General features: G+C 38.4%; 1 protein-coding gene across 1 annotated transcript in view; it reads right to left on the reverse strand.

The window, feature by feature from the left end:
• The window catches only part of Slc15a2 (solute carrier family 15 member 2), a 34,637-nt gene extending 18,240 nt beyond the window's left edge, over window positions 1–16,397 (reverse strand). The window contains exons 1-7 of the mRNA XM_090345502.1: window positions 16,229–16,397; window positions 13,564–13,651; window positions 12,828–12,969; window positions 6,884–6,976; window positions 5,872–5,971; window positions 3,371–3,461; window positions 3,039–3,116 (exon numbers count right to left, since the gene is read on the reverse strand). Of these exons, the coding sequence (XP_090201628.1) occupies window positions 3,039–3,116; window positions 3,371–3,461; window positions 5,872–5,971; window positions 6,884–6,976; window positions 12,828–12,969; window positions 13,564–13,651; window positions 16,229–16,333 (697 nt within the window). The 5' untranslated portion in view covers window positions 16,334–16,397. The remainder of the gene's footprint in view (window positions 1–3,038; window positions 3,117–3,370; window positions 3,462–5,871; window positions 5,972–6,883; window positions 6,977–12,827; window positions 12,970–13,563; window positions 13,652–16,228) is intronic.
• Window positions 16,398–23,380: the final 6,983 nt, after the last annotated feature.

Here is a 23,380-nt window from a genome sequence, read left to right on the forward strand (position 1 = left end):
TCAATACAAATATTTAAGCATTCCAAAGCTTGTTAATTCTACCCGAGCCAAGACTACGTGAGCTGAGCGAGGTACTCACCTAGAGCATAAAATTGAAGGGAGTGCCAAAATATAGTAATCAAGATAAATATTATCTTTGACTCACCCTAAGCCTTTTGCCATATTGAAGAGACATCATGGAAAAATACAAATGGAATAACTATTTCTCTATTCAAAACTTCTCTACTTTCCTCATGATAAAGTTCTCATCCCTTTAAGGGCCTAAGTTACAATTCATTATCTAATTTCTGATAATGTGTCTTCTTCATCTTTTTCATTTATACCCCAGTTAATCTGAATTTCTTTTAGGCTTTGAACACTTCATATAATCTCTCTCTGTGTCTCACAGCTATCTTGTCTTCTCTTGACAGCACTCACAGTTCCTTCTTTGAGCAATTGTTCCATCCCTTGAAGTCACATGTTAATAGTAGTTTTTGTGGACAAAAACTTCACCAAAGTCTTCATCAGACATCTCTTCTAAGAGTTCCCATAGCTCTATTTGTTCTTTCCATTAAGACATTGGCCTTACTATATTCTAACTTCCTGTTTTGTTTTAGTGTTGCTTTTGTATTTATACTGCTATTATAAATGTGATATACCCAGGAGTTACAGCCACATAAGTCAGGTAAAGAATATACTTATTTTTGGATAATGTCACTTCCTGTTTTTATTTTAGAAATATGTTAGTCAAGAGCATGAACTCTATAGCTTCCTAAACCACCAGTTACTCTGATATCTAGCACAAAACTGATCACATAACAGGCTTTATTACAACTCTAGACATTAAGCAGCTGACTTACAACTAACAGCATTTATTTAACCTTTCATGATGTACATTTTACTTACAGCTCTTTTTAAAGCTTCATATGAACTTTGATTTGTAAATATTATTATTGCTCAATGAACTACAGAAGCAAATATAGCACCAATCAGTAGAAAACCAAGAAAATACTTGAGAAAGTGTCTGCACTCAAAAGGAAGGGAAGCAAAGAGTATATTATCATACCTTTTTTGAAAATATTTCCTTATAATTTAATACTCAGAATATAACTATCAGTCCTTACCCCTTCCCTGGGGAAAATAATCAGACTTAACATGAAGATTCTGGGCCCTTTTCCTCTACTGAGCACTTTCTGGGTTTGGACTGGGTATGTTCCAATGGGGAGGGAATGTCACCTCAGAGGAGAACACGTTTCCAGGCCAATGATTAGAAACAATCACACCCTAGTTTCCCCTTCTTCAACTAAGCAGTCCACACATCCCCCTTCTCTTCCTGGCTAGGGTTCTCAGTTGTAAAAAGACGATGGCACTTGATCTAAATTATATTATTTTCCAACTACTTATCCAGCTCCTCTGTTTCTTCTCTTGTTTTATCTCAAGGGCAAACTTCTTGGGGGTCGTAGAGCAGGATGAAAATAGCTAAACCTAAAAGCTGCTTTTAAAGATAGAGAATTGCAAATGTCTTATATGTTTTGTGCAGGACTGTGGATCTCTACTTGAGTACACATTAGAATCAATGAGATGCTTTAAAAAGTATAGATGCCCAAATGCCTGAACTCCTGATTGGTACTCCATGTGGTTCAAAGATCAGTCACACACAATAGATATAGTATGAGAATAGAAGGGAATAGTCTATCAAAAGTACCTCCAACTTTCCTAATAAAGGCCAGAAACCCAACAAATTAAAGTTTTGGCAAATGGGGCTGCGTTAAACTGCAGAACTTCTGTATGGCAAAGGACATAGCTAGCAAGTTAAATAGAAAGCCCACAGAGTGGGAGAAGATCTTCACTAACCATACAACAGACAAAGGCCTCATATCTAAAAACATACCCATAGCTCAAAAAATTGAATCTCTCATAAACAAACCCTCAAGGAATCAATCATCCCATTAAAATGTGGACTAAAGACTTAGAGACTTCTCTGAAGAGGAAATAACAATGGTCTATAGACACATGAAGAAATGCTCAGCATCTCTGGCCATAAAAGAAATGCAAATTAAAACAACTTCGAGATTCCACCACACTCCAGTTAGAATGGCCCTTATTAAGAAATCTAATAACAACAGATGCTGGTGGGGATGTGGTCAGGAGGGATCACTACTACACTGTTGGTGGGAGTGTAAACTCGTTCAGCTACTATCAAAAACAGTGTGGCAATTCCTCAAAAGACTAAACATAGAGTTCTCCTATGACCTAGCAATTTCACTCTTGGGCATTTACCCAAATGCCCAGAAACAAGGCCATACTAAGGCCACTAGCACAATGATGTTCATTGCAGCATTATTTGCCATAGATAAGATATGGAACCAATCCAGATGCTTCTCAATAGATGAATGGATCAACAAGATGTGGTATTTACACACAATGCCACCATCAGAAAGAATGACATCACCCCATTTGTAAGAAAATGGAAAGACTTGGGAAAAAATCATATTAAGTGAAGTAAGCCAGACCCAAGAAACATAAGCTCCATGCTTTCCCTCATTTGTGCTTAATTACAATTAAGCACACATCTAGGATTCACCTAGCAGAGGATCACAATAGTTCAAAAGCTATGTACATATGGCCATATAGGATGAGACTAAGTGAACTCCAAGATATGGAAACAAGAGTTCTATCACTGTGATTGTTGTTCTTTAATATACTATGTGAAGTTATTTCTTTTCTCCTTTTCCCCTCCTTATGATTGATCTCATGTTGTTACTGTGTCTGATTTTGTTACCTGGTATATTGTGTATACATTTATTTGTTTATTTGAAATAGAGAAGGGAAGGGGAAAAACAAGATGATTGGGAGGGATGGGGGCAGGGAAAAGGGGGACAAAAACATGGTAAGGGTTAACAGTGTTCAAGAGGTAATGTACCTACTACCTGCTGAATGTAACTGTAACCCCTCCATACATTACCCCAACAATAAAATACAAAAACTAAGTACCTCCAGTAAATTTTCCATGAGGCAGGTATCCATGGTTACTAGTTTCCTTTGCACACTCTACTTACCAAGGGCTATTATCATGAGTAATCCTGGAACTCCAAAAGCCAGTGCATAGCAGTCTTCCCCAAAACATTGCACATCACCTGACGAAAATAGGGACATAAAAGAACAACTCTGCATCTATAAGTTCAGAATCTTGATATAAACATAGCCATCATTTTTCTTCTTACCACTAGTCCTTAACCCTTACTTTCATCCAGAAAAAAAAATCAAAACTAAACAAGAAATTTTCACATATTTTCAAACCCTTATAAAAGGAAAAGATGGATTCTAGAGACAACAAACACCACTTTGGCTAGGTAGTATAAGCTTTCTGCCCACAGGCAAGTATCCTAACCTCTTAGCATAGGTGTGATAAAGGTAGAAATCAAACTCCCTGCATTAATGGACAGGTAGAAGACCGAGAAGTATCTGGTCCGTTCTTCTGCCTGAAACAAACAAGATAAATAGATCATCAGTACAATGTGCTTCCTTGTTCCACTTGACTCCATCCCACCTCAAGATACAGAGTCAGACACTGGCTCCATGGTATCTGAATATCATATTAACTATTTAATAAATGTGGAAGGCTGACCCCAAATATTTACTTAAATATGAAACTCCAGTCCAAGCAGATTTAACTTTTCCTGGTAAAATTGATCACATTTTCTCCTCATTGCATATCTATTCTAATGCATTAAATGTTTGTTTCTTTAAATAAGGTGTGACTTCCTTTAGGGTAGAAGTTTTCCTCTTTTCTATAATCCTTAGTACTGAGTACAACATCTGATATATACCAGAAACATAATAAATGTTTACTGACTGTGTCAGTTAAAGGAATGACCACTAAAACATTGTGGAGTGTGTAGTAGGATTAGGACCAGACACAGTATAGTACAGCAAGCTGCTGATCAAGCAGAGGTTTAAACAGTGCTCAAGGGAGATTGCTTGAGAGTACAAAAGGACTGCAGGAGCACTATCTACCATAGCAAAGATACGGAAATGACTCAGATGCCCCTTAGTAGATGATTGGATCACCAAGATGTGGTACTTATACACAACGGAATTCTATGCTGCCATCAGAAAGAAGGACATTACCCCATTTGTAAGGAAATGGAAAGACTTGGAAAAAATCATATTAAGTGAAGTAAGCCAGACCCAAAGGAACATAGGCTCAATGGTTTCCCTCATTTGTAATACTTAGTACAAACCAAGGACTCTCCTAGCAGAGGACTACCATACCTCAAATCCTAGAGATGTAAGGCCATATAGGATGAGGCTGAATGAAAGGATGTTAAGGATGTGGTAACAAGAGCTTTGTATTATGTGATTGTTGTTATCTTCTCTTCTGTTGCCCTTTGGTTAATCTCATATTGTTACAGTATCTGACTTTGTTATGTGTTATATTGTATATATATTTATTTGTTTATTTGAAATAGGAAAGGGAAGGGGGAAAGCAAGATGATTGGGATGTTAGGGGAAGGGAAATGGGGACAAAAACATGAGAGGGGGTGTCAATGTGTGAGAAGTGATGTACCCTCTGTCTGGTGAATGTAACTGTGACCCCTCTATATATTACAATAAAAAATGACTGCAGTGGGCTTAGAAGTACATGACATGAGCTTGGAGGTAGGCTTATCCTATCCATTGAAGCTACTAAATAAAACAACTCTCAAGTAAGGCTTATGTATTGCTCTGCTTCATTCTAATACTTCAGACTTTTTCTTGATACAGCAGAAAATTCCTCCTTCCCCATGTTCAATTTATGATATGCTTTTTTCTTTCTTTTCTGATTACCATTTAAACTTACTCCATTCATCTAATTCACATAGTTCTTGGTACATAGAATCCCCTTGCCAAAAGTAGGTCATTTCAGCAAATAATGATACTTTTAGCCCTTAGACAGAGTACAAGAACAAAATGATCCAAAATGGTCTGAATGGTAAGAGAAAAGAAAGAGACAGAGAGACCGAGACAGAATAGACAGAGTCACCAAGAGATAAACAGAGAGGATGGAGGAGGAAAGTAGGGAGGAGGGACAAAAATACAGAAAGACATGAAGGAAGGGTGAGAAAGAAAGAAAATATGACAATTATAGAGGAAGGAATAGATGCATTAGAACCACAGAGCAAATGAGGAAGGCAGAAGTGTTGGTTAATGTAAAAATAGATACTCCTTTGACTGTGTGATGCTCTTTCTTCATGTGGGTTTAGTTCTACTTTATTCATATTGTTTTATTTTCCCATCAGCAGAGGAAAATAATTGGGAAAGATGGAAAGGATTAAGCCAAGGAAATCTGACAGTAAAAACACAGTTGCTTGTAAAATCTTGCTTCATTCCAACTGGTCATTTTCTCCTTTCACAAAATCTCAAAACTAGGTATGCTTAAATCATCTACATTGATTGATACCACTGATTGATACATCTATACTGATTGATACCTCCTATCCTAAAGTGTTCAGCGCAGTGTCCTCTTGAATATTTCCAAGTAAGCTTACGACTTCCAACTCCAATGAACAACTTACTTCCCATCACTTTTGCTTACTGGCTTCAGGTTTAAACATTGACATATAGGCACTATCTGTAACCAAAATCTCTATTATATAACATTCTCCTTGGTTCCTATTTTGCACAAGCTAAATATCCTCATTTTTAAAAATGCTTCCTCATATGTCATGTCCATCTCCTGCCCTGGTTACTTTCCTTTGAATATGTTCTAGTATTTCTGTTAATATTTAGCTGAGAACAAATCCTGAGATATAATCTCATCTGTGTGTAACTGCAATAGTTGCCTATTTAGTACCCATCTTTGATGCTGGCTCTACATTCTTGGAAATACAGAAATAATAACATTCTTACATGTTTTTCTTCAAATTGGTCTCCACCGAAAGCTGCTACACAAGGTTTGATCCCTCCTGTCCCCAGAGCTATTAGACTCAGTCCGACCAATGACAGAATTCTGAAATAGAGAATGATGCTGACGATGCTGATATTAACACAGATGTAGAGATGGAATACAGGCACATAATAGGGAAAACCTATACAAGAGCAACTGTCCCCTTCTTGTAAAATATGTACAAGAGCAAATCATTCACCATTCACTTCCCTTCTAAGGGATACTCATGGACACATTTATACCCCTTGGAGCCTGAGCTGGAAAGTATACATTGTGACTGGTAGTTCCATTATGTACTTAAATGCAGCAGATAGGAGCAGATACTGAAGGGACTCCAAAGCTATCATATTGGTTCTCAATCTTATTTTAATTAAAGAAACATTTCTGTTGAAGACTCTTATGGTCTCATATCTTTCCTAACCACAAAATAAAATGTTAAGACTCATCATAATCAATAAAATCCATATCAATGATTTTTACGGGATATGAACAAAGAGGTAATACAAGTAGGGTTCATTGAATTTCAAATAAAATTCCTAACTTCTAGGATAATTACATGTATAGGTACATTATAACATAAATACAGATGATTTGTTTTCTAAATAATTATAACCCCATTAACTGAACCAACGGCAGAAGAATCTGTCAATTGTCTCTGACCCCATAAAAATCGATCAATACTTTAAGATGTAACAACCAATGGGAATACACAGAACTACACACAAATGGATGACTTTGGCAAATCCCTGATGAAGTATGGTTGCATGGACATGTGAGGGAATGTGGAAGGCATTAAGGTTTTCCTGGTTTTCCTACACATAAAGAGGATATTGACTAGGCATTCTACCATTTCTCAAACGCTTACTTAATTAAAATGGAACATCTCTGGTAATAAAGTCATCTGTAATGAGTTCCTGAGACATACACCTACGGGATGTAAGCAAAGTAGATCAGTTGGTTCCATGGTTTACTCACGTATGTAACATCTTTCCTCCCAAGATTGGAATGGCACCCAAAGACTTGAACACATGGCCAAGGACATACACCAATGAAAGATAGATGATGGTCCTGTGGAGAGAGTTAAATGAGTCAGCTTATGCGTGCCACAGAAGTTCCTGCTGCTCTCAGTAAACAGAGGAGGAAGAGAAGGGAATGGAGCAAGCAAAGAATTAGCTAAGAAGCACAAAGAGAAACCTGGTGACTGGAATAAATGGATTAGGTAAAAGGTGCAGTTCTTCATTCTGTAGTGTAAACACTTGGAGGGAACAGATATTTCCTTCAAGTGCCCTTCTCATATTTACTCTCACCTCTATTCCACACGTACACAGTGTACCCTTACTTTTCTACAAGATATAACAAGAACTAAGTGGATTTATAGCAAGAATGATATTTTCCATTAGTAGAACCAGTAGAACAAGTTTTTTTTTAACTTGAGCTGGTTTTCTTAAGAAATGATTTCAACAATTTTTAAATGTTATTATTTCGTAGTTGTACAAAGAAGTGGCTATTTAGCAAAGCAATTTATGAATACAGTGCATCGTCATCAAAGTCACCCCAGTCAGCACTTACCCAGTCCACTTTTTCCCTTGCTTTTCTTAATTTGGGGGACATACATTGAGTTCCTGACTGCATTCTTCCCCTATTTCTCCTTTGCTCTAGAAAGCACAAGAAGTCAATGACAAATGCCAAGTAAATAGGTATGGTTAAGAAAAAGGACTTCCTTTGTAAAGAGAATATGTAAAGAGGTGAAAGGCTTCCAGATTCCGCCTGGGTAATTTGGCCATGTGGGTTGTAGTGCCCACTACAGTTTCTTCATGTACAAGTAATGGTAAGAAAAGACCAGGAGCTTGACTGTCCAGAGATTAAAAATCAGGTAATTGATAGACACTTCCTGCTGAGCTATTTCTCCAATGAATTGAGTGGAATGACAAACAGAAAGTAAGAGATTCCAACATGAAACATATATAAAGATATGATTTTTATTGACACACAGCATATCACCACATATTTGCATGTGTAATATGTATTAACACAAACACATCAGCATTCTTTTGGTACATAAGTAGAATGTTAATGCAAAAACAAAACCTTAGAGCCAGGCATGGTGGCTCACACCTATAATCCTAGCTACTTAGGAGGCTGAGATCTGAGGACTGCAGTTCAAAGCCAGCCCAGGTACTAAAATCCATGAGACTCATCTCCAATTAACCACTAGAAAACTGGAAGTGGCACTGTGGTTCAAGCGGTAGGGTGGTAGCCTTGAGCTGAAGAGCTAAGGGACAATGCCCAGGTCCAGAGTTTAAGCCCCACAACCAACCAAAAATAAAAACAAAAAACAAAAAACTCTGGGAATTATAGTGTGCGTATGTGTGTGTGTGTGTGTGTGTGTGTGTGTGTGTGTGTGTGTGTGTGTGTGATTTTATAGTGTTTTGTGTTAATGTGGAATATAAAAATGGAATGAAGTTAGCTTAAGGGTGGGGAAGACCAGAAATCTCAGGTTGTGGATTCTTTATTGTGAATGTCTAATCTTCTCACATTGGCTTTTTAGGAAAGGAGCCTTCAAGGGTAAGGAATAAGAATTGAGTGACTAGTCTAGAAATAATTGCTATCAGGAGAATGGGCGAGCTTTCCCAAAAGGCCTTGTATCATCTTCTAAAGAAAAGTTCTCTTTGTTTGAATGAAAAGAGTAAATAGAGAGGAATAAAAAGAAAAAGTAAAAAAAAAAAAAAGCTATCTGCCTTAAATTCCAAATTACTGGGGAGAAATAAACTAGATTAACGGAGAGAAATAAACTAAATTATCAGAGAGGAATAAGCAAAAGGAGCATGAGCTGGAAAGATTGAGTCTGTGTAGAAATATCAAATCTGTATCCAGTTGCTGGACTGAATGAAAAATAGAAGCATAAAAAGTTAAAGAAGAAACTAGGAACTTCTAGATGAGCAACTCAAAGGGAATAGTGTAGCTATGACAATATAATAACCCAGTAACAGGAATTTTAACAGGAAAAGAAAGAAGTCAGAGGGAAAACACTGCCTTTGAAATAGAATCAGGACTCTTAGCATCCTATCAGCTGTTTTAGGTAGAGCTGAGCTATCTCTCAAATGTACAGATCAAGAAACTGAAATCGTGAGAGGATATATGACATCTTTGTGAGGTGTGTGTGTGTGTGTGTGTGTGTGTGTGTGTGTGTGTGTGTGTCTGTGCATGTGCATGTGCACATGTGCACATATCTATACTGGAGCTTCAGAGTTTTGTTTTGAACTAAGTTCTCTCTTGCCTTTTTCTACTAAAGACTGGCACTCTGCCACTTGAACCACACCTCCACTTCTATCTTTTCACTGGTTAATTTGAGATAGGAGTCTGTCAGACTTACCTGTTAGGATTGGTTTTGAACTGTGATTCTCATCCTCTTATGGGTGTAAATCACAAGTGCCAACATGGCATTCCTTTTTTTTTTTTTTTTGGTATGATATCTTTCAAGTAATCATTTGATTAGTATTGGATTTAGGCTAGAATTTCTTCTCTTTTGCCACTCCTTGGGCTTGAACTCTGGGACTGGGTACTGTCCTTGAGCTTTCTCAAGATTAATGCTCTATCCTTGAACCACAGCACTACTTCTGGCTTTTTCTGTGTAGTACCAAGGATTCAAACCCAGGACCTCATGCATGCTAGGTTAGCACTCTACCACTAGGCCACATTCCTGGCCCTTTTTTCATTTTTTTTGTTGTTGTTGTTTTTTTGTTTTTGATTCTCTTGCCTCAATCTCCTTAGTGCTGAGATTACAGGCATGCACGGTTGTCATCGCTATAATCCAGAAGTCCCCTCCTGGAACTTGTACTTCTATCACAAACAAGTTAATATAAAGGGGAAAAAGTTGCAAAGTTTAGTGGGGTGCAGGGGCTCATGCCTGTAATCTGAGGATCAAGGTTCAGAGCCAGCCCTGGCACAAAAGGACCTGAGACTCTTATCTCCAATTAACCTCTAGAAAATGGGAAGTGGGGCTTGGCTCAAGGGTAGGGTGGTAGCCTTGAGCTGAAGAGCTCAGGGACAATACCCAGGCCCAGGGGTAGGGTGGTAGCCTTGAGCTGAAGAGCTCAGGGACAGCACCCAGGCAGAGTTCAAGCCCCATGACTCACAAAAGCAAACAAACAAACAAACAAAAAGTTACAAAGTGTAGTTCACCATGGTAAACTCAAAAGCTACGGGCATTTTTTTTTTTTATCAAGAGCTTAGGATCTGAGGAACACAAGCAAAGACTAAGATCAGTACATACAGTAATGTTAATGAAAGAGACAGGGCATGAAGGAAAAAGGGTTGGCTCTGATCACACAAGAGGAAAAGCATGGCAAGAACATCAAAAGTATAATAAACACATTCAAGAGAGTGATTCCACATAATGGCCAAAGTCAAGAGCCTAAACTAATAGATAGGCATGTATTGAGACTTTCAAAACAAGGAACTATGACTTAGAAAGTTTTTCCCTCTTAAAAACAACTTAACCCTAAAATAGCATTCTAGCATGTAGCTTGTCTCTCAGTAAATGTTGACAGAAATCACAGCAATCCAATATTCGTGTTAATAATTTGTTTTTCCATTATGTATCTATTAGATAGTCTTTCCTGTGTGTATACAGTCCTATGTGTATGAAGGAAGCCTCATTCTCTCCAGTGTAAAAATTCCCTAGCCAAAGAGTCAGAGATTCCAGGTGCCCATTTCCTCTTAGCATAGCTTTGATTCTGTGAAAGAAAACAGAAAGAGACCTTTTAGCAGTTATTTATGCATTATATATGACTCATACTGTACTACTCTTGGTCTCATTCCTGAAAGCATGTAAAACATTCTTCATAGGTGTTCAGATACCTAAATACCCATGTTTATTACAGCTCTGTTTGCAATAGCCAAATTGCTAAAGTGCTGAGGTGCCGGACAACAAATGAGCGAATTTATATACATGCATACATACATACATGCATGCATACATGCACATGTACATGCATGCATTCATACACACATACATATCACCCACTATGGAGTATTACTCAGCTAGAAAGGAAGACTAAACTACGTCATTTGTAGGAAAATAGATGAAACTGAAGATGATCATTTTGAGCAAGATAAGCCAAGCCCAAATAGCTAAATATCGTATGTTCTCATTCATTTGTAGAATCTAGACCTAAAAGGCTGCTGCTGCTAATGATGATGATGATGATGGGACATGAATGCGAAAAGAGGACTGTCTGGGGACATCACTGGGAAGTGATAGAAAGAAAGGACGAGGAATGAGGGGTAAAGAAGACCAAAATATGATACACACACATGTATTTTATTCTTCAACTGAATAAAAACTGTAGCATATACTTTTTGCTTTCACACAATGCCAATTCTTATCTGGGTGAGCTTGGTGGACTGTTCTTACCTACACAGTGAAAAATATCCCTCGGATGTGACTGGAGCTGGGAGCCCACAGGCCGAGATGCCGCTGCTGCACGATCACGACCGGGAGCATCTGAGTAATACTCATAAAGTCTACAATGAAAAATGGCCTCTAACAAAACTACGTTGCATCATGAAACATAGAGGATGTAGGTAATGGACTCAGCCATTTACTCGTCATTTTCCTCTAAAATCAAGAAACTGTGTGGTACTGTATGTTATCGATAGATTATAGATGTAGGGCTCATTAAACACTTTTAGAGCTCTGTATGTGTGCACTCATGTGAGTGCTAATTCAGACAAATCTATGAGTAACAAACCCACAGAATGGATATCACAGGCTCATCTCTAGCCAGACTATAATGTTATAGAGAATATCTTTTTACATAATACAAATGTATGTGTCTTTTCAAGACACTGAAATGAGATGTGTGTGTGTGTGTGTGTGTGTGTGTGTGTGTGTGTGTGTGTGTGTGTGTGTTCAGTATAGGGGCTTGAAATCGGGGCCTTATGCTCAAGGTTGGTGTTCTACCACTTAAGCCAGACATCCACTTCCTGCTTTTTGCTGGCTAATTGAAAAGAAGAATCTATTTGCCTTTTTTTTTACCTTTGTTGTCTTTGAATCATGATTCTAAGCCTCCTGAGTAGCTAGGATTACAGTGATGGGCCATCAGCACAGGGCTTGCTTGCTTTTCTCTCTTCCTTCCTTCTTTTCTTCCTCCCTTCTTCTCTTTTTTCTTTTTTTTTTCTTTTCTTCCCTGCTCCTTCTTCCCTTCCTTCCTTCCTGTTCTCTTTCTTCTTTTCATCTTTTGGTAGTAGTAATGGGGTTTGAATTCAGGGACTCACTTTCCTGGTCACTTGTTTGCTCACAGCTGGAGCTCTGCCACTTGAGCCATATCTCTAGCCTAGCTTTATTTCTGGGAGATGGTTTCTTTTGGACTTTCTTTGCCAGGCTGGCTTCAAACGATGATCCTTTAGATCTCAGCCTCCTGAGTAGCTAGGATTGCAGGCATGAGCTACCAGTACAAATATTCATTAGATTCTTAAGAATGAAATAACATAGGTTAAGAAGATAAGTAGAGAAAGTAAAATCAGAAAGGAAGAACTCTGGAAAAAAATAGTAAAGAAGTAAGGATGCGTAATTCTGGAGAAGACACAGAGAAAGGATTAAATGAGCACTCAGGTCTTTACAGGTATATATTTTGCCCTAAAGATGCTGGTAGCATCTTTAATATCACTGCTAAAGAAAAGATTTAGTCCACACTACAGACTAGAAGAGTAAAACTAAAGGATAAAAAATAATCCTCTGGCTAGAATAATGTGAAGACATTGGAAAATTGGCAATGGAAGGAAATAAGCTTTCTGGGATGACAGTCTTTGCTGTAAGTCTTAGACTTAGTATGCTCCTTTTTAGTAACAAAAGGTTAGAAGCAATAACTTTCTGCACAATAACTGTGAGGCATCAGAGTACGAGACTTGTCCTTACTTGAATTTTCCCAACCATGAGTCAGCAATGGCTGCTCCAAGGATAGGAGTAAAATAGCAGAGGCTGCTGAAGGCATGGTATACAGATGTGGAGGTGTCTTCATTCCAGTGCAGGAAATACAGGAAGTACAGGGTCAGCACAGCTATGATTTAAAAAAAAATAAACAGATGCATGAATGTCAGGTGATAAAACAAGATGAATGCAGCTATTCATATTATGGAAAGATATATTTAATTTCTGGTCTTTGAAAGGAAATTTGCCCTACAGCACTTTTCAGCAAAGTGCTGGTAACAGTTTGGCAGTAGAGGCAGGGCCTGTGGGAAATATGAGAGTAGGTGGGCCATACTAACAATCAGATCTAATACTCTAACCTTCAGGCTTTGTGTACCATGGCATCATGGGTAACAATGAACTCTCCATGGTGCTTCCAGTACCCGTTTCCTTCCTTCTCAGTAACCATCTAGTGTGGGAATATGAGGAACAAGTGTGAGGAGCAGAGCCTGTATCATGAGAGCTTTCCCACTCACATCCTCACACACCATGTTCTGATTCTGCCAGGCCTTTCTGGTCAGCAGAAGTTCTTAAGTGATGAATTTACTGTCTCAGCCAATGGAAAAGACCAATTTGCACATGGGCAGAAAGAATGGATAGGGAAATAAATAGCATCCAAGGAGACCACAGTACTACAAACGTGGGGGTAGGAGGGCATAGAGAAGACACTAGGACACCCAGTTACCTTTCATGCCATAATAGGAAAAGCGTTCGCAGAATTCATTCACCACAATGAAAGCGATGCTCACTGGGTAGCTGGAGCCGCAGATTTTCTAAGCAACAAAAAGCAGTGATTCAAGCATGAGTTCTTTGGTTGTCACAATCACTCAGAAGCTCCACATGGGAGAATTCATTTAAGTAATCTTTGTCATGTGAGAGGTCTCATTATGCTGCCCAGACTCCAGTTTTTCATTCTCCTGCTTCTGCCTCCCAAGCAACTGGGGTTCCAGGCACACACTACCACACTCAGCTTATTTGTTTGTTTCTTTTAAATATTCAGAACCTTGTACTCACTGGGCAGGTGTTTGACCACTTTTTGCCATACTCTAGCGTCTTTAGGGTCTCTCTCCCCTTCCTCTTCCTCTTTTGGTCCCTCTCTCCCTTCTTCTTTCTCTCCCTCCCTCTCTTCCTCCTTCCCTCCCTCCCTCTCTCCCTCTCTGTCTCTCTGTCTCTTTCTGATCTGGCATTGAACTGCAATCCTCCCAGTGTCTGTCTCATGAATAGCTAGGAGTCCAGGCATGTACCACACCGAGCTCAACTAAAACTCACTTTTTTAAATTCTTTATGGGTAGATGCTAAGGAACTACAGAATCTACTCCTTATGAAACAGTTAATGTGACACTAAAAGGGTTTACATTGCTGATCTAAGAGTAAAAGAAGCTAATCTGCATATTAGGGTGTTCTTCGTTTAACACACAGCTGCTCAGACATTCCTTGATCAGGAACAGCTCATTTGCTCACAAACTTTTAAAGTGAAGCTGGGAGTCCTAAGCAGGAAGATAATAGCACTGGGCTTATTAGAGACAGAAGGGAGAGGTGGCTTATGGGACAATTAGAGATATCCAGGCAATTACAGTAGATTCAGAAATCAGTGTCCTGCTTAGTTCCACAGTAGGGGCTGAGACTTCTTGTCCCCATATGGCTTATTCATCATGCAGGAGACAAGCCCAACAACATTCCTGTACAGAGACTGCTGGAGCAGGCAGAGAGCTCAGGTTGGAGGCAAAAATTCCTAAAGGTAGGTTGACTGAGGATTTTTGGACTTTGGGCAGAGGAGCCCGAAATCCTATAAAATTAAGTGCCCATTTTTTCCTAGTCAAAAGACGCTGTCATATATTAGTGACAATCCTGGATATTAGAAGAACTATACTATTTCATGTATTGCATCAGTCATAAAATAAGGAATGTCACATGTTTTATCTCAAAACTGTGTCCATTACAATGTTGCAACCACCACAGGAGGTGGTTAGAAATAATCTGTCCTTAAGGCAATTAGATCTTATCAGGACATCTGTATTGCCTTTTGATTGTTGTTGGTAGGGGGGCTTGAATTCAGAGTCTGGGCAGTGTTCCTGAACATTTTTGCATAAGGTTAGTGCTCTACCACTCTTAGCCACAACACCACTTCTGGCTTTCTGAGGATAAATTACAGATAAGAGTTTCAGAGACTTGCCTACCCTGGCTGGCTTTGAATTGCAACCCTCAGATCTCAGCCTCCTGAGGAGGTAGGATTATAGGCATGAGCCACTGGTGCCTGGCTATACTGCTTTTTATTTCATAAGCATATGCACCTTTGCAAGCATCCTTAAATTCTCTGAGAGCAGAAGAGGCATCATTAACTAGAGAAATAAATACATTAAATTAAAATGGTCATTCTTTAGCCCACATAGGCATATATATATTAAAAACCTCCTAAAATAAATACATGTTATCATATAATAATTATTTGCCTTAAAGATGTGATGAACTGTGATTCTTACCTTCCCAGCTTACAGCTTGACAAACCATGTAAGCTGCTGTTTAGTTAATATACTGTCCTGAGCTACGTAACAATGTCACTAATGATTAGCCATGTCATTTGGTCTTTGATTGTTAACATAGCCATCTACTCCCATATTTCCCACAAGCCCTGCTTCTACTGCCCAACAGTTACCAGTACTTCACTGAGAAAAGTGCTGGAGGGCAAGTTCCCCCTCAAAGACCTACCTTGATGTCTCAGTTCTATTATTTCAAGGAAATGAGGACAATCATACCTCCAGATCTATGTGAATAACTTAGCAAATATTGGCAATTATTATTCTAACTTCTCACAGGGTTTGGATACGAAGTTTGAATCATAAATTTGGAAGTGCTTTAATTAGTACACACTATAAGTCTTCATTCCTTTTTTTCTCTGTCTCATCTCCTATTCTAAATTGGGGACACTTAGTAACAGAGAATGGATATACTCTGACACCTCCGTTGGTATCCCCAAAGAAGGCTTCATGCACAAGAGCAGAGTTTTCCTAGCAGTAAAGAAGTAACAATCAGACACAGTTCTCCAAACAAGGAATGCTTGCCAAGTTTCCCTGGACATTCAAATTATTCCTCCTGGGAAACTGAGAATCTGCAATCCAATGCAGCAAAGTTGGGAGTCCCATAAAAGAATTTTGATTATCTCTTCCCCACTGCAGCTTCCTCTCCCAAGTAAAAGAAACTTCCATTTCTATTTGATCCTCAGGTGAATTCTAACCTCTCCCCAAAGAATAGTTTTATGGCACATTATAGCTCAGCATGAAGTTCCAGAGGCTGAGGAAAGCCCAAACAACAAGGCTATTACTGTTAGGGATGACCTGAATTTGAGAACTCACCGGAGGTGGCTTCTCTGGAGGACTGGGAGGTCTAGCTGGTGCCTCTTCAGTGCAGACAGGTGAAAAAGAAGTTTGCTTGGATTCATTTTTCTGGAAAGGGTTCATGGCTGACTCCTTTCTCTCTCCTCAAGCATTTGGCTTCAGTAAGCAGTTAGGACAGCTGCCAGCCCACAGTGAAAAGGGGCTGGGGGGAGGAGGGGTTGCTCTAGCAGCTAGGTTTAACCCTGTAGGTTTCAGTTTCAATAGCTGTCTGACTCAGTATACTGGAAGTTGTAGGAAAAGAAAGGGTTGGTGTACTCATTGCAAAGAACTATTGTGTAAAAGGTAAGCCATGGGGGAGTGAGCAGGACACGTGACAAACACGCATGAGTCCCTGAAACACACACACACACACACACACACACACACAATTACGCACACACACACAAATTTCAGCACAGATTTAAAAACTGACTTGATTTCAGGATAACAATAGATATTATTTATTAGTCATCTATTATGTGCCGGGTTAAAATGTACATGAATTACACATATTATATGTATATATAACTTATTTGTAGGGGTGGGGAGGGAAAGTGACAGAAAACCGTGGGAGGGACTAACAATGTTCGAAAAGAAATGTACTCACTACCTTGCTATGCAACTGTAACCTCTCTGTACATCACCCTGGCAATAAAATTAAATAAAAATAAAAAATAATTTGTTTGCTTCTTTTAATTCTTAGTTCAATTTTACAGAAACTAATGTTTCCAAGAGGTTAAGTAATTTATCCAAAGTCACATGGCCAGTAAGTGGACGATCTGGAATTTTTACTATGCTACACAGATAGGAAAGGTAGAGATCGGTTATCAGCACTAAATGTGGCCATTATTCAGGTATGGAAATTCTCTTAAGTGGAAAAGTAGGAATTTCAGGGAAATTGAAGTGCTTCACTAAACTGAATTTGAAAGACAAAACATGCTAATTTGGGGCCAGGAGTTTGGCCTAGTGGTAGAGTGCTTGCCCAGCATGCACAAAGCTCTGGGTTCAATTCCTCTGTACCACATACATAGAAAAAGTCAGAAGTGGTGTTGTGGCTCAAGTGGTAGATGCTAGCCTTGAGAAAGCTCAAGGACAGTGCTCAGGACCTGAATTCAAGCTCCAGGACTAACAAAAAGTAATGTTAATTTTGATTTTCAACATCATGAAGTTCAGCTAGAAAAATCCTATACACAATTTAAAAGTGATGCTAAAGAAAATTGAGAGAAAAGCAGGGCCGTGGTGGCTCACACCTGTAATCCTGGCTATTCAGGAGGTTGAGATCTGAGGGTCTCGCGGTTGAAAGACAGCATGGGCACAAAAGTCTGTGGGGGTGGGAGGGAAATGGAGACAAAAAACATGAGAAGGGGTATCAATGTGTGTGAAGTAATGCTCCTTCTATCTGGTGAATATAACTGTAACTCCTCTATTAATTACGATAAAAACGTTTCTAAAGTCGGTGAGACTCTTATCTCCAATTAAGTACCAGAAAACTGAAAGTGGTCCTGTGGCTCAAAGTGGTGGAGCACTAGCCTTGAGCTGAAGAGCTCAGAGACAGCACCCAGGCCAGAGTTCAAACTCTATGATGAAAGAAAGAAGGAAGGAAGGAAGGAAAGAAAGAAAGAAAGAAAGAAAGAAAGAAAGAAAGAAAGAAAGAAAGAAAGAAAGAAAGAAAGAAAAAATGAGAGAAGAGCTGGTGATGCATATTTGGGAATTATTCATTCTACTTCACTAAAGTCATTCTTTGTGATTTCACTTTAAAAAATCCATTCTTTCATTAAGAATACAATTTAACTCATTCAAAAATGAACCAGTTACTTTCTAGGTACTGCTGCAAACAATATTTTCCTAAATTTTCAATGGAAAGACTGGAAAATATGGTATTTAGTCCTTCTCAAGAGGAGAAAAAAAGAACAAAAATTATTACAATTCATGTGTTTCATACTGTAGTATTTTTAAATTTTTAACTGATGAAAATCAAATATACATAGAATTATGAAATACATGTTTTCATTGCAGTATACAGTTTTTTCTTTTCCTTATATGTATGTGTGTGTATATGTGTGCATACACATGTGCATGTGCTTGCTGGTACTGGGGCTTGAACTCAGAACCTTGAGCTCTTGTTTACTTTGTCCCATCCAGTGGCTGGCACTCTATCACTTCACTGACACTTCCAGCCCAGTTCTTTTGCTGATTTATTGTAAAGTCTCTGCCTGAGATGGCTTTGAAATGCAATCCTCAGATCTCAGCCTTCTGAGGAGCTAGAAATATAAGCATGAGTCATGGATGCCTGGCTCATTGTGACATGTCAATACATGCATATAATGTACTTCGGTTATATTCATTGCCCTCATTCCACTTTCTTATTCCTACTACTGTATCATTTTTGCTTATTAAAAAGGTAAAAGAAGAACAGAAGAGCTTGGTGCCCCACGGTTGTCAGAAGCGAAAGAGGAAAGAATTGTCCAGAACTAAAAAAGAAATTTACTAAGCCAAGAGGTTAATCTATAACAACTGAAGTACAGGAGATCAGGAAATAGCAGAATTTTGTTTTAATTTCAGAACATAAAAGAGTAAATTCTATGGCTCTATTCTTTGCAAAATTTATACATTACCTATTTGAATAACTTAATAAATAAGGACTTTCTTTAAATTTTAACTCAGACTTTGGCCATGTTTTCTCAGTTTCTATTGTATTCTTCACTGGCTCTATCTCACACTATCAACCTTTATCCAAAGAACAATCCAGCTTCATTTCTAACTGTAGCAATAATCATTAATCGGCACTTGTTCTTTTAGAACATTTTGCTTTTCTGAACTAGCTTGGTTAAAACAAATAGTCAAAAGTTACTAGTTAGGAGAAATAGTACAGGTACAGATTCCTCGCAGATCTATGTCAGGGGCTTTCTTGCATTGGCCTTGTACCTCCACAGTGGTATTTGATCTGACAGAGTAGATGGGATAGCACCTATGCACTTACTGTGCACCCACTCACTTGTGCTCACAGGTGCTCAGAAAACAAAACTTTGTGATGTGTATTTTGTTTTCTGGCATTCCTCTGTTTAGATGAAATATGACAGTATTTATATAACCAAATAATATCAGAGATTGAAGAAGGAATCTTTTTTTTATTGTCAGGATAATGTATAGAGGGGTTACAGTTACATTCGTCAGGTAGTAGGTGCAATACTTCTCGCACATTGATACCCCTTCTCTTGTTGGAAGGAATTTTAATTCTAATTCTGTCTTATAGAAACTAATAGAAACTATAGAAATATTTGAAATTTGATAGGGAAGGGGGGAAAACCAAGATGGGTGGGGGGGTGTGGGGGGGGGGATACGGGTACCAAGACATGTGAAAGGGTATCAATGTATGTGAATTAATGCACCTTCTATCTGGCAAATATCATGTAACCCTTTTACTAATTACAATAAAAAAAAGAAATATTTAGGGTAATATTTCTCTTTCTCTCCCTCTCTCCCTTTCTCTCCCTCTATCCCCTCCTCTCTCCCCCCCTTCTCTCTCTCTCTCTCTCTCTCTCTCTCTCTCTCTCTCTCTCTCTCTCTCTCTCTCTCTCTCTCTCTCTCTCTCTCACACACACACACACACACACACACACTGCATTTTTTGTTGTTGGTGGTGGTGGTCATGGGGCTTGAACTCTGGGCCTGGGAGTTGTCACTGAGCTCTTCAGCTCATGGCTAATGCCTACCCCGAAGACACACTGTCATTTCTGATTTTCTAGTGGTTAACTGGAGATGAGTCTCATGGTCTTTTGGTGCCTGGGATGGCTTTGAACTGTGATCCTTGGATCTCAGCCTTCTGAGTAGCTAGGATTACAGGTATGAGCCACTGCACCCAACTTCACATTGCATTTTTTACTTGAAAATTCTGATTTAGTTATCTCACTAGGGACCAAAGAACCTTCATTTGTAACAAGCACGCCTGGTGATTCTTATGCCAGGAGTATGGGGAACACTAGTTTTAGATCTCTCTTTTATTCTATTCTGGAGAGTATTTCATGATTGCTCAAAAGGAACAAAGACTAGAAGAAGCCCGAGCTCCTAAGGCAAAATCTAGAGCCCTTTATCTCATATCAGGATGGCTATTATAAACAATTATTTTTTCTATGTTGTCTTCAGAGGAGGCAAGAGAGAAAAGATCACATCAGGATATAAGCTCTTCAGAAACACAAAAGGATCTAAATCTAAATACTTGAATCAAGTATCCATGAGCAAGAGCTTTGATGATCAGTGATCAAAATAAGGAATATTTATGGTCCCAGTGATTAGGTCAGAGACTTAAGTTTTATGGGCATAAAAGAGATGGACACTCTAAAATGGCAGACACCAATACAGTCAGAAAGAAGGGACAAATAGGAAATTAAAAGAGACTACATATTTAACAATGTCCTTGAATATAAAATCAGCACACATATAAAATTGCACTTAAATATCAGCAAAAAAGAAATAGAAAGGGGAGCTTTAAAATAATACCAGTTCTACTAGCACACTAAATAAACATAATAAAACTTGTATAATATTTAAATGCTAAGAACTGAAAGAAATTAAAAATCTATGCTTATGATTTGGAAGGTTCATTTTGTAAGGAAGTCAATATTCTTAAATCAACCTCTTACAACACATAATTCCAGCAGGTTTTGTGAGCATAGAAAATGTCAATTTTGGAAGTGGCCCTGAGGCTCAAGGGGTAGGTTGATAGCCTTGAGCTGAAGAGCTCAGGAACAAGTCCTAGGCCCAGAGTTCAAGTCTCATGACTGAAAAAAAAATGTCAATGTTCTTTTTAGAAATTCACATGGAAATGCAAAAAGCCAAGAAAAACAAATAATCCTGAAGAACAATTGTAGAGGATTTGCATTATCCAGTCTACAATCCATCATAAAGCTGTAATAATATCAGAATGGAATTGACACTAAAAGAAGATAATCAATAGGACAGAACAGAGATCAGAGTGAGATTCACATATCATCTGTTTATAATACTCAGTGCTGTGGGGAAAAATTATGGTGTTTTCAATAAACAAATATCATCTAAGCATCTACATGGGAAAATTATTTTCCTTCTTATAACACATTTAAAAATCAATTCCCAATAGACTATAAAGTTAAAAAGGTTTTTCAGAATAAAATATAAAAGAATATAACTGTGGAATAAGCCAAAATATCTTAAGATATAAATTAGGGTAACTTAAAAAGAAACAAAACAGTATGTTAGACAATATGAAAAATTTTTGGCCAGGCGCCAGTGGCTCATGTCGCTTATGCTACTCAAGAGGCTGAGATCTGAAGATCTAATTTTGAAACCAGGGCAGGAAAATCTATGAGATGTTCATATCTAGTAAACTGCTCAGAAATGCCAAAAGTGGGGCTGTGGCTCAAGGGATAGTGCCTAGGCCTGAGTTCAAGCCCTCAAACAAACAAACAAAAAAAAGAAACAAGAAAGAATGAAAAGTTATTATACATAGTGAGAGAAACTATTTATACTACATCTATCTGCCAAAGAATTTGATTCCACATTACATTAAAATAATCAATAACCAAGAAGATGGGCAAGCAAATGAAAAATTGTCCAAAGATGTGACTAAATATTTTAGAAAGAGTATTTCAAAACTTTATGATACAAATTTACATCTTTTAAAACTATTCCTCAGTGAATATTCAGGTTTTGCCATTGCTACAGTCAATAGCAGCATGTTAATAATGTTGCATATAGATTAAATATAGTTGTAGGATAAACTCCCCAAGGAGACTGCTGAGCCAAAAGTAAATGCTGTTGTGATTTCTGAAGCTATTTTTCTGACTTGTATCTTTTTCTGTAAATGTGTAACATCGGCTTGATATTATTGATACTAACATTTTTTTTCCAGTGTTGCAAACGCTTCTTATCAATTGTTTGGAAACTTAAAATTACCCATAACTTGTAATACTGTTCATCTTAATGTTACAATTCCATTTATATTTATTGTTTTCACATAACCGCCACCTACATTTTTAAAGCATCAGTACTGGAAGGTCTTTGGAGAATAATAGCCATTACATTCCGATCTGCCATCTTCCAAATAAACACCATTTGGCTTCCAGCCTATAGATTTGTTTTGCTTCTTCTGAATTCCATGTAAATGAATACTGTTTGTATTCCTTGTGTTTGACTTCTATCATACAGTTCTACATGTGTGAAATTCTTTTATGTGTTGTCTGTAAAGGGATTTCCTGTCCCCCATCGCTGGGTAGAATTCACTATCCAAACATGCCACAAATCATTTAACCATTCTACTGTTAATGGGCACAGGCTGTTTCCAGTTTGTGTTGCTATTGTTAAATTAGTCTAAGTTGGAAACTAGGCTTCCAAGATTCACCTTCTCTTGTAACTTTCTAGGCCAGAACTTACATGATAATTTGGAAAGGAGAAATGATATAGCTGGAATTGCTCTGGGTGAGCAAAGATTTTGCAGAATTTGCGTTGACATCTTGACCAGAAAGACTTTATTTACCCTTTGTTGATTAATCCTTATAGACAGTGGAATGTGTTCAAAGATCATGCTGATTTCATGTCTTAGGTTTTATTTTTCATAAGAACCTTTTGAGTGTGATACTTTGATACAACACACACACACACACACACACACACACACACACACACACACACACACACGGTCCCTGGCTTATTTACTCTCATAATCCTTTGTATTTCCTTCCTTCCTTCCTTCCTTCCTTCCTTCCTTCCTTCCTTCCCTCTCTTTCTTTCCCTCCCTCCCCCCATTCCTTCCTTCCTTCCTTTTGCTTTGCTTTTCTTGTTTTCCAGTCCTGGGGCTTGTACTCAGGGCCTGAGCACTGTCCTTTGGTTTTCTCAAGGCTAGACCTCTACCACTTGGGCCACAGCACCACTTCTGGCTTTTTTCTATGTATGTAGTACCCAGGAATTGAACCCTGGTCTTTGTGCATGCTAGGCAAGCACTCTACCACTAGGCCAAACTCCTGGCCCCATCCTTCCTACCTTTCCTCCTCCGTCCTTCCCTTCCTTTCTTTTTGCTTTCCTTTCTGTCCCTTTCCTTTTTTTCTTTCTCTTCTTTCTTTCTCTCTTCTCTTTCTTTCACATGGTAGTGGAGCTTGA

Source organism: Megascapheus bottae, chromosome 1 (genome assembly GCF_031878675.1).
Source record: "Megascapheus bottae isolate mThoBot1 chromosome 1, mThoBot2.hap1, whole genome shotgun sequence".
In the NCBI taxonomy this organism is placed as follows: Eukaryota; Metazoa; Chordata; class Mammalia; order Rodentia; family Geomyidae; genus Megascapheus; species Megascapheus bottae.